Source organism: Falco rusticolus, chromosome 3 (assembly GCF_015220075.1).
Source record: "Falco rusticolus isolate bFalRus1 chromosome 3, bFalRus1.pri, whole genome shotgun sequence".
Taxonomy (NCBI): Eukaryota; Metazoa; Chordata; class Aves; order Falconiformes; family Falconidae; genus Falco; species Falco rusticolus.
In genome coordinates this window covers 55,251,641-55,263,372 of record NC_051189.1, presented here as the reverse complement: position 1 = coordinate 55,263,372, position 11,732 = coordinate 55,251,641, and the positions used below count along the sequence as shown (strand labels likewise).

At 43.4% G+C, this 11,732-nt stretch overlaps 1 protein-coding gene across 1 annotated transcript in view; it reads left to right on the top strand.

Moving 5' to 3' along the window:
* The first annotated feature begins 4,246 nt into the window (after nucleotides 1-4,246).
* The window catches only part of TTC39C (tetratricopeptide repeat domain 39C), a 40,918-nt gene continuing 33,432 nt past the window's right edge, over nucleotides 4,247-11,732 (top strand). The window contains exon 1 of the mRNA XM_037380674.1: nucleotides 4,247-4,646. Within this exon, the coding sequence (XP_037236571.1) occupies nucleotides 4,501-4,646 (146 nt within the window). The 5' untranslated portion in view covers nucleotides 4,247-4,500. The remainder of the gene's footprint in view (nucleotides 4,647-11,732) is intronic.

The following is an 11,732-nucleotide window of genomic DNA, read 5'->3' as shown; positions in this document are numbered from 1 at the left end:
GAGCCTGTTTTGTTTTACCAGGCTATGTATGCATACTCCTTCTCTATTGACAGAACAGACCTGTCATTTTGATAGTTATTTCATGTGTGTATCCTTAGGCAGTGTTTAGCCCTTAAAATGACAATGGCTATCAATAGGAAAATGTGGAGAGCCAGCTCTGAAGATTGTCTTAGCTTTGTAATATTGCCTAGTTGCTGTGCTGTATGGAAAATGCATGATGATAACAGATGTAGAGCTCACCACTCATAAATATTTAAGTGACGAGACACAATAGGCAGGCACTTTCATTGTTGCAAAACTCAGAGGTACAGTTTGAGGCACAAAGCCCAGGAACAAGTGGCTTTAGCTATTTAAAAAGTACATTTCCTTAGAAATGTACTTGTGAGCTTAATGATTTTTTTCTTACCAAGTACAGTACGCTCAAAAAAAGAAGATACTCCTGTTAATGTATTTACTAGCTGTTATAGGCCGTCAACAACACAGTTAAGACCCCTCTGACAGCTGGTGAGGAGAAGATGGCTATAGCCTGGATCGTAACAGCCCTTCATAACCACCAACGGGACTGGACCTGATATTTAGCTAGAATAGCAAATCCTTGAAAGGAACTCATAATTACAGAAGCAGATTATGCGGGTTTGTGTCTGAGATTGAAAAAATGTGGGAGATGTCCTTATAATTTTAACTAGTGTTTTCAACATTTAATACACATACACAGTCACACTTTCTGCAACACAGAGGAAAAAAGTTAATTCCGTTATGAAGGATTTAATTCTACTTAAATGAGCAGTGATTCTAACAATTGCTGATTAACAGATACTCTAAATCCACTGCTGAAATTACTTCTCCATCTTAAAAAGTGTAAATTGCACCAGGCTTATTGAGGAGTTCCAGGACACAGGTAGATTTTTGGAACAAGATAGGTAAAAAGAAACCCAGGAAAATCAGATTTAGGGAACTGAGACAAAAGCAAGGGGTTAGATTGCCGCCTCCAGACACAGAGGAAAAGGGTCCTGGGGCAAATGGGAACTAATTTACAGAGTATGAAAATGATATTAAAGAAAATATGAATATAGGCCTGTTCTTAACTCTTTTCTTGCTGATGCTTTAGATAATTTGGTATGCTTTTCTGTAATAATTTATTCCCTGCTACTTCAACTTTTGCCATTGTCTGTAACTTATGGAGTTTATAGTAGAGCTAAATTCCAAATAGATTTACAGAGGAAAAACATCAATGAAAACCAATTTTCAACTTGGGGGACTGGTATGTGAAAATGATGACTTGCAGGACTTCTCCCTGTTAGAAGCACAGACAGGGTAGAAATTTGGAAAGCACGTCAAGGCGGAGAGCACTTGAGTATTGGAAGTACAGCTATGAACTACAACAGCAGTGTCCTGAAAAAAAACCCCAACAAACAAACAACCACCACAATTCTGTATTTCTTACAGAATGTGAATATTGTAGCCACTTTATCTTTCATCTGTCTAACAACTTCTGGGAAACCAGAGTAAAGGTCTTGCAAATTTTAGACCAGTTAATTTATTGAAAGTACAATTCTTGTTCACCATCAGTAACTTTATTGATCTTGAGTAGTTACAAACCAGTCACGTCAATCTGTTTTCATGAGAGGTAGCATAGGCCATGGGTTCTTCAACACTGCACTGCAGTAAGCTGTGAGGCCAAGGGACCTCACAAGGCTAGACACTGACTGGCCCCTCTGCTGAAATTGGTGGCTGATAATTGCTTATCATACTGATGATAGTATGCTAACAGGAATTAAGGAAAAAACCAACCAAGACAGATGCTCAGTGTTGGTAGAGTGGGAAATAAATACAAGCTTTGATCAGCAAATACAAGTCATCCACGTAGTGCTCTGCTCACTGTGACTTCCTCACTCCCCTGGCCATTTTTACAGGCTGAATCAGCGGTACCACATCCTCCATATGAATCAAACTAACTATAACCCATAACAAGACCTCATCTGCCGTTACAGAGCAGGCAGGGAGACTTACAGCCCAGCTGATTTCAAATCCAGGTCTGCAGGAGCATGCAGTATAAAACTGCTGCTGCTCAGCTGTTGGAGTCAAGCTACAGTTGTCATACTGCTTCATTACTGGTGTTCATGTCTTATTCCTCTACTTGAGCACTTGAAATGCAGTGTCATCCTGCCAATATTTTCTGTAGATTTATAGCTGTGTTTCTGGGGAGTTCATTTAGCTATTCGCATCTTGAGTTTCAAAATTAATAGCTAGCTACCAGATAGTTATAAAAGCATTTGTTACACAAAATAGATTATCAGTGCCAGCCCTGAACAAGGTCTGAAGCAACTGGGTGCTAGAAAGAAGATCAAGAATTCTAGCTCCTTGTGCACGGGGACAAAAAACTGCAGAGAGCACACAGCCCTGCTACACTATTGTTCAAACACAGGGGCTAGGAGTCTAGCTTTGGAGAAATAGAGTAGGTGTTTCACAAGGAATTTGGCTCTGCTGCTCCTGAGATATGGTACTTGGAGGTAGGAGTTAGCCTTCTCTATGGCAAGTTCTCAGGGAATCCATAAGACGATTCATTGCTTCTTGATCAAATTGACCATATATGACTAAGGGAAAGGATATTATAAACCACTCTGGCATGAATCCCTGCCCACAGAATTCTGCATAGAAGATAACCTTATAGAAGTAATATTTTTAACCTGGAATGCAGTGTCTTGCACACACCTGAAAGACAACGAAGTGGAACTGCAACCTGCAGCTTCCTTTTAGCAAGGCTGCTTGAATTTCTGGAGTCCAGATTTCACAAATAACCTGTAAATATATGGGAGAACATGCCATTCCCCATTCACGCTGTGCTGACTTCCTGGAAGCCCTTGAGGATTTTTAGGCTGTGTAGATCATGCTGTTTTGGAGATGTGCGTTGCAACAGAAGGCATGTTCTCTTTAAACACCCCTCTGAGTATCCAGCTCTGCTCAGTGAGACAGAGGGGCTGGGAATCAGCCAAAGGGCCCAAATCACAGCAGACAGATTTCAGAAGCCTCCTGGCATTAGACAATTTCACCTTTCAAAAAGTGTCTCGGGAGTTTTTTTACAGAGTATTTCACAAGGCAGAGGTAGGGATTCCCATGAGACACGTACAGAAATATTGCTACTCAACTCAGAGGAAGGCAGATGTTTTTCTTGAGAGGGAAGAGAGGTTGCTACTACAAGTAGAGTGTGGTCCTATTCTTTGTGTATGCTAGCAAGTGTCGGGGGGAAGTCTGATCCTTAAAGTTTCACAAGAGCAGCTGGAGCACTGCCCTAGCTGGCTGGAAGCAAACCCAGGTTGTAGGCAATAGCCTTTGTCTTCACCAAATCTAAACACGGCACGGAAAGCTGCTTCCTGCAAAGGAGGCTGGAACCAACGGGGGTGCATTTCCAGTGTCCAGGTACTTGGCCGTTTTGGGTTGGAATGGATACATTTGTACATGTGTACGTTCCCACCCGCCCTGTTTGGAAACACCTGCCAGACTAGCCCATACCTGAAGCACCAAACTTGCAAAATACTGATTTTTTGCTGTCATCACCGCAGGCAAGTACACATTGCTGCTAATTACCGTAGGCGTCAAGAGTCAGGGAGTGAATTCCTAGAATACCAGTTTCCTGGGCTCGTGCTGCGCAGGTCACAAAGTCACCATTGTACACATGAGGAAATCAGTCACTGTGCTACTGACCGCGGCCACCGACCAGAATGACTTAAAAAAAAAAAAATCGCTTCTTTGAAAAGGGAAAGCTGCCTTATCAAAGGACTTCAGTGCTTCACACCCACGGCTCGGCTGCGGCCCCAGCTCCCGCACCCCACCCGTGAAAAACCCCAGTGGGTTTTGCGAGCATCGGAGAGCCCGCCCGGCGGGAGGGCGGCCGGCCAGCTGCCGCCACCGGCGCGGCGCGGGGCAGAGACTCCCCGAGGGAACACACCCGAAGGGGGACGGAGCAAGCGAGCTCTGCGCACACCCTCCGAACCGGGCACCGGCGCCCGCCTCCCTCCCGCCGGGGCGCGCCACACCTTCCCCGGTGCCAGGGGGACGGCGCCCGCGGGCAGAGATCCGACAACCGCGGAGCCGGCAGCCAGCACCCGCCGCCCCACCGGGCGCCGCCGCCGCCGCCGCCGCAGCCTCCCCGCGGCCGCTGCAGCCGGCGGCCCCTCACCCGGCGGCCGCGCCGCCCGCCCCCGCGCCTGCGCGGCTCCGTGGCGCCTGCGCGCTGGGGCGCGAGGCGGGCGCCGCTGCCTTTGGAGGACCTGCGGGCGCGAGGCGGCTCGCCGCAGCGCGGGCGGGGGAGCGCGGCCTGGCGGCGGGCGCTGCGTGCGCGGCTCCGTGGGCACCGGGCGCCCCCGGCTCCTCCCTCCGGGCACGCTGAGGCAGCGCCGAGCCGCCCGGGTGGGCGGGTAGGTTGGTAGATAGATTAGTAGGTGGGCGGGTAGGTAGGTAGGTAGGGGGGAGTCGGCTGGGTCCCGCTGCCTCCTCATCGTCATGGCCGGCTCGGAGCAGCCGCCGCCGCGGCGGGAGGACGGGGAAGCGCCGCTGCCCATCGAGGACGCGGAGCTGGCGCTGGCCGGCATCAACATGCTGCTGAACAACGGCTTCCGCGAGTCCGACCAGCTCTTCAAGAAATACAGGTAGCCCCGGGCGCCTTGCCCCAGCGCGGTGCCGGGCACCCCCCGCCGGCGGCGCCCCGGCCTCCGCGCACCTGTCCCCACCTGCGCGGCCGCGCCTGCCCCGCCGGCCCCTCAGGCGGCCTCCCCGGCGGGCGGGCGGCGGAGCCGTGAGGCGCGCAGGGCCCGCCGCCCCGGGCGGGAGGGTGGGCGCGGGCAGCCTCACCCTGCCTGGCTCCCGGGAGCGGGGGGGTCGGTGCCCCTGGCTGCCGCCTCCTGGGGAAGGGGCGCGCGTGGTTCACCCTCGTGGCCCTGGGTGAGGGGCTGCGGATCCGCTTCGCGGGGTCTGTGCCGGGCTGCAGGGCAGCGCGCTGCGCTGGCGGGGGCGGTGGGCTGCGGCGGGGGGTACCTGTCGCCCTGCTGGAGGAGCGGGGAAGGGCTGGGCGAGGGTCGGCGGGGTCCCTGGCTGGCTGTGGCTGCGTGTCGCCGGCGTGCGTGAGTAAACACACACGTGCGCCTGCGGACGGCGCCTGGGGCTTTGCGCTCCGATGCGCCGATGTGAACCGTGAAGCCAGCACAGCGCGTAGCCGCAGGAGGTCCTTGAAATGCTGCTGTGGCTTATATTCAGGCTGTGAGATTATGTTCATAATCGCAACGTGCATCGTGCCTAGGTTTGTGTGTGAGTAGTCATCCGGTAGGCATGGTGTTAACACAGCTTCGTAAGTCAGTGTTAAAGGAGAGATCGCCCATACCTGTGCTTGCTTTTTGTCTGAGGGCTGATGTCTCCCACTCAGGCTTGAGCTGCTGTAATTGCGCATATGTTATAAATAATTAATATGCACTATACTGCTGTTGTCTGTATGATTAAAAAAGATTTTGGTTGACTTAAAATAGCACTTCATTGTGGTGGTGTACTTATGTACTTACATTTTATTTACAAAGAGGATATTTGGAGGTAGAGTGGGTGGAGTGAGACAGATTAAGAAAACACCCTGTAATAATAATGGAGTAATAACTTCACTGTGTACCTGCTTCGGTCAAATATTAAACATGTCATTCTGTTTTTAGTGTATAGTGCTGCTACATACACGATACTGTTGTGTAGAACTAACTGGAATGTTGCAGGTGACAAGGTCCTGAATCGGCATTCCTTACATGCATAACGTGCAGCTCACATTCATATGAGGTTGCAGCCTAAGAGTTACTTATTTCTTAAACCTGTTGTAGTTGTCAGTTCTGGGTATCTAAGGAACCTGTGGTTTTGATGGTTTGTTTTTGTGTTGTGTATTTTTTTTAAGGTGTCAGTTAAAGATCGCTTGATGAGGTTTCCCCTCTGCTTTTGTTTTGTGCCTTTGCTTTCTCTCAGTAGTGTGAATCTGGAAGTAGTCTAGTAATTCTAAATATGTGATACTTCTTATATTGTTACGAGTGCTAGGGAGTAAAACTGTTAAGATTCCTATTTTCCAAATGCAGTTTAATTGTCCCTTGAAAGGGTGAATGATGATTTCTTCTGCAAATTGTTCTCTTGGTTATCTAGAAGGTTTATTACTAAGGATTTCTTAAACCCAGAAACTTACCTACTTTTTTTTTCCCCAGGTGTGGGTTTTTCTTTGTTTGATATTTATCAAGAAGTGCCATTAAGTTGTGTACTAGTTGATCTTGGCCTTTAAACACTACCTGCGAGGAATAAGTAAGGATTTCTGCATTATATTGAGTGGTTTCATGATTCATAAATCAATAATCACCGTCTTGGTTTTAACATGACTGTGAAAATCTCCAGCGCTGTCTACCTTATCCCGAAATTCATAGCAGAGTTCCTCTTGCTGTGAACTAATAGACATCTGTTGAATTGCAGATTAGCTGTATGTTGAATCTTTGCATTAGATGTGGGAGAGAAGATACAGCAAAGTATGCTCAACTTTCTATAAATTTGGATTTTGGTATGCAGTGACGTCCACTTTTTCTTCCCAATGGTTTCTGATTCTATACTTGCCTTGGGTGCATTCTTCCTACAAGGACTTAGTAATGCTATTACATGTTTCTTTGCATAGAGTCTGAAAGGGTATGTTTTTACTGGTGTATGCTTGAGATTATGAAATAGGACCCATCCTAAATGGGACTGGTAAACCAAATGAGCAACTTTTGGAAGCTCTTCGTAATTTAATATGGATGTTTGTAACTTGAAGCACTAGAGCTCAAAGATGTCTGACAAAATGCAGCTTTTTGAACTTGATGTGTGTTGTCTGTATTTTGAGTGACCTTTTATAATAGAACATGTTAACTCTAGACTACTGCCTATGCAGGTATTTTAGCTCTGTTTCAGAAGCTTAAAAGTTATCAGATGAATCGTAGAAGCGAAGGGAGGAAAAGAAATCTTTTTTCTTATGGAAACTGTTTAAGAACCTACAAGACTACTTGGAAACTCAATTAGTCAGCAAAACTTCAGTTTCATTAGCCACATCACTTAAACTAGTTAAGTGTTTCTTAGAAACTACTGGGTTTGCTTCTGCTTTTGATTAATATTTTTCTTCATTTTCCATGTGAAGGATAGTGTGAAAAATTAATTCGGATCAAGGCTGCTATCTTTATGGGACAGTAGACAGCCTTGATGAGCCTAAGGACAGCTGTCATTCCAGAGTAGGTAGGATGTGGTTCGTTCTTTGCTCTTCAATGTTTTTGCAACACCAGTAAATCTTGGCTTTAAAGAGTGGTGGTACTTTGAAGTTATGGCCTATGGAACTATTGTTTCTGTGTTGGGTATGGGAGAGTAGTAGTTTATATTTTTGGTGTTTAGAGCTCATACATACTTATTTAGAACCTGAAGTCAGATGAGCATGTCTGTCGTGTGTTCTATTCAACATTTAGTTGGAACTGCTTTGATGATCCCTGTAAAACAGTTCAGGTGTAGTGTATGACTTGTTTTGTTTTTAATTATACTTGAGGGAGGATATCAGTGTTTGAAAAAGCGATCTGCAAGTAGCATCAACATTTGCATAATCTTTTTTGTGGGTGTTTTTGTTTTTGTTTCTTTATAAGAAGCCCAGATCCTCTACCTGCTAGTGGTGACGACTTTCTGAACATGAAGCAAAACCCAATGGATTTAATACTTTTGTAAATCTTCAACAGACGGCAGCACCACTGTCTTTAATGCTGTGATTTTGTGTTGTGTTGGGTCCCCACAGTGCTAACTCAATTTAAAACCGTCGGGTATCAATCTTTCTAGTCAGCTTGATCAATGCTGACACCATCCCAGTTTTCATCGGTTTGAATTTTGAGTGGCTGTGAAAGCTGCAGGAGACATAGAGGTTAAGAAAAGACATAGGCATTGGAGATGGAGCCCACAGTCAACCTGTGGGATGTGAACTACCCTGACACTAGCAACAAATCTGGAATTGGAGTGTTGTTTTTCCCCTTCTAGCTTTGTGGATTCCTAAACATTTAGGAAAAGAAGAAACTGTCAAAAGACCTTTTTTTTCTCTGCTTCTTAAGAGCATTTACAATTCAGAAATTATTTAAAAACTTCCTCCACCTAAGAGAAGATAGTGTCAAATAAAATCAGGAGCTTTTTAGCTGAATGTTGACTCACAACATAAAACGTAACATAAGGGATATTATCTTACAAGAAATCTGACAATCCTCTGTCTCCTACCAGGGAAATGTTTGACTCTGCATGAATGACACTTCTGAGAAGGCTTGATAAAGTTTTCAGTTTGCATCTGAATGAAAAAAGAAATGATGCAAGATGGATAAATATAATGTATATAATAAGGTCATCTTGAAAGAAGAAAATGATGTTGTAGAGGAAATGTGATTCTAAGACAGAATCTTTAAAGACTTGAAGAATAGTGTCAGTGTAGGAAAACATGCTGTACAACCTGATAGGGTAAAGCAGAACATGGAGAAGCATAGAAAGTTGGAGCAAATGGGAAAGTGAGAAAAAAAGAGAAAAACCTGCAATTTTTAAAGTTATGATATGTTAAATTGTATATGTATTAAGACATACAAACTTCCATAGTGGACCAGAAATTCCATTGTGGGTAGGTATTTCAATGTAATATTACCAATCTATAACAGTATATCTGGCTCAAAAAACTTTTGACCCAAATACAAGTTGAAACAAGGTGACATTAAGCTGGCATGGGTCAGCAGCTTGGTTATAGTCCATGTATGGGCAGTCTAACCACAGTTGAAATTCTTGTTTATGGAGTTCAGCAAAGGAACATTAAAAAAAAATTAAGTGATATAGTAGTTGTTTCAGCAGCTTCTCTAAAGACAAGGACAGCAGGGTGAAAACTGACATAATTGGGGGAGAAGGATGATGACATCTTCATTGGCAGTGTGAGAGCAGGTCATAAGTGCCTTGGAAGCAACCCTGTGTGCTTTTGGTTTTTGCAGCGGTGGGCAGATGAGCAGCTGCTAGATGGATACATAGAAGAGTTGAGTTATGTATGAGGGAGGTGATTTTTAGCAGCAATATTCTAAATGTATCCCTTTGTAAGGGAAGATTTCATTGCTTAAGGCTAGGCAGAGCATGTTAGTAGTAATAGTGATGCACATAACTGGAAAACTGATGCTGGTTTTATGTGGATAGATCAGAAAAATTTTAAGTATTCTACAATTTAAGTCTTCCGAGACCTGGGTACATAGTGATGATCACATTGAATGCAACGCTTAGTTTTGTGGCCCACGTGACAGAGACAGGTCTTGTTGCCAAGAGAAGTGGTGAAATGGTAGAGGGAGGCTGGGACATCCGTTTGGCATAAGGAACAAAATCTGGTGGCTAGAAGTCCGAGGGAAGATGACAGGAAGCTTAACAAAAATCTGATTTAATAACTCTGATGTTAGAAGTCAGATTTGGTGGAGATGGCAGAAGAGGTGTGATAGTAAGCGGTTTTATTTTAATGTTGAAGAAATCAGCTCTGAAAGATACAGATATTGTGAAGACTTTTCATGCTTGCTAGTGCACCCATGCTTTGATCTATGTATGGGTTATATTTATTTCTGCTTATTTTAAAATAGTTGGTAGCTGCTTCTATTTTTATCTGTGAACTTACCTGAATTCTTCATTTTTCATTAAGCTTTACTCTCCCACTCTGGAGGAAAATAATTTGTTTTGTTTCAGCTTGAGCACCACTATCAGTATTATGTAGCAGTGCCTGTAAAAGTGGGGAGGAGATGCTGGCAGGTTAATTACATTACTTAACTTTGAACCTGAGCTAGATGGTAGTAGCTTTAGAAGCTGATGTATTTGGAAGTGAAATCCTATCATGGAAATGGCTGTAGAAAAAAAGAAGATACTGTGGAAGTAATTTTTCTTTTGATGTGCTTCAGTTCTCATTTATTTTTTTAATGGTAAAATTGGGCTCTATTATCTCAGCCTTTTTAAACCAAGGCTTAAAACCTTTGAGTGTTATCATCATGTGTGAAAATGGCACCTGGCAAACACCTTTCTTCTGAAAGCGAATTAACATCTTAAAGATGTGTCATGAAATGAGGTGAATTAGGGTTGTTTGGGAGGAGCAATGTCTCTCATAACACCAGTTTATATACCTGGAAGAAAGGGCTACACCTTATGACTTAAGTTTAGTTTTATGTTCCAACTTTTTTGATCTGTAGAACCTTTTACTGTGGAATCTTGTAGAAATGGTGTTAATAGCATGGTTTCTTGTAACACAGGTATATTCTGAGTCCTAGTTTCGTGGGTGAGGTACAAACAGTATTTTACAAAATATGTCTGGAGACTGAATTTTTGAATTAAGTCTTGAGATTTTTCTTTACCTGATGGAGTTTATTGCTTCAAAGTAGTGAGGACAACCTGGGCAGTGCAGTGTCCCAGTGTTCATTTATATTCAGTTCCATAACTCCTGTCAACATTAATAAGGCCATTGGTTTGCTGTTAGTATTTTGTCAAGTGCTGCCTCATAGTTTTTTTTGTTGGTTTTTTTTGTATCTTAACAACTTTTTGGAATCTGTCAAAAGATATAAAATCATGTCTGGTGCTGACATAAGTTCAAACGTATAAGGAGTTTAAGCTGAGGGTTATTTTCATGAATTGTGCTTTTTCTCAGAAACTTACTGTCATTGTTGGTCATGCGTTGGTGTTTACTGGGACAGTCGTGTGCCATTGCAAACTTTTTTCTTAGCTTTCAAGGAAAAGATAACTCTAAACTATTGAAGAATTTATCAGTCAATGTAATATTCACAAAGACTGACCACTAAACACAGTTGTTGTTTAAAATGGATTTTAAACGCTGAGATTACCTCAACAAATGATCTTCCATAAATTTGCACCTGTAGTCTGTACCGAGTGACTATGTAGGAATGTGATAGAAGCATTCCTTATTTTGTTTAGTGATGACACAAACTCTGTGTGAGGAGCTGCTACAGTAAAGTTTGTCATGTTTTGTTTGCCAAACTCCATGGTCTCAACAGAAGCGTCTCCCAGACATAGTATAATATTATGCACCATGTTTTCTTGCTTCAGGGTCCTTATGTGCTACAGCCCATATGTGCTGCAATGACAATGCTTTTTATAGACAGACTGAAAATTAAAAAGAATGAATCTGCAACATTTCACCTCATGTATTGCAGCTGGTGATAAATTCAGAAGAGAATGATGTTCTCAAGGTTTTTGTTGTCTCATCTTTGAATTGTAAACAAGGCTAGCTGTGAGTATCTGAGGGCAAGTAGGGAAGCAGTTTTGAAAAATCAGTTGAAAAGATAAATATTTGGGGAAAAAACTCAGTTTTACTTGAAAAATATATGTAAAAATACTTGGACAAACTTTCATCACTTGTAACAAGTGCTTCAATATCTTTCGTAATACTGGAAGAGCAATTGGCTCTCAACTGTAACTAGCTGGCTCGTTTTTTAACATTGTGATAAAATTTACCAAAAAGAAATAAAAAGGTTTTTGAAATATATATTTAAATGTTCACACACTATGTGCACAGTTAAGAACAGGTTCTTAAAGTCCTGAAAAGAAAAGAATTTTTAAAAATTTTTTTAATAGCGTATTTTTTTAATTACTATATGTATCGAGCTGCTGGAACAGCATATATATGTTCTTTGATTCTCAGCTGCCTTCCTGTTTATTCAATTTCAGTGGTT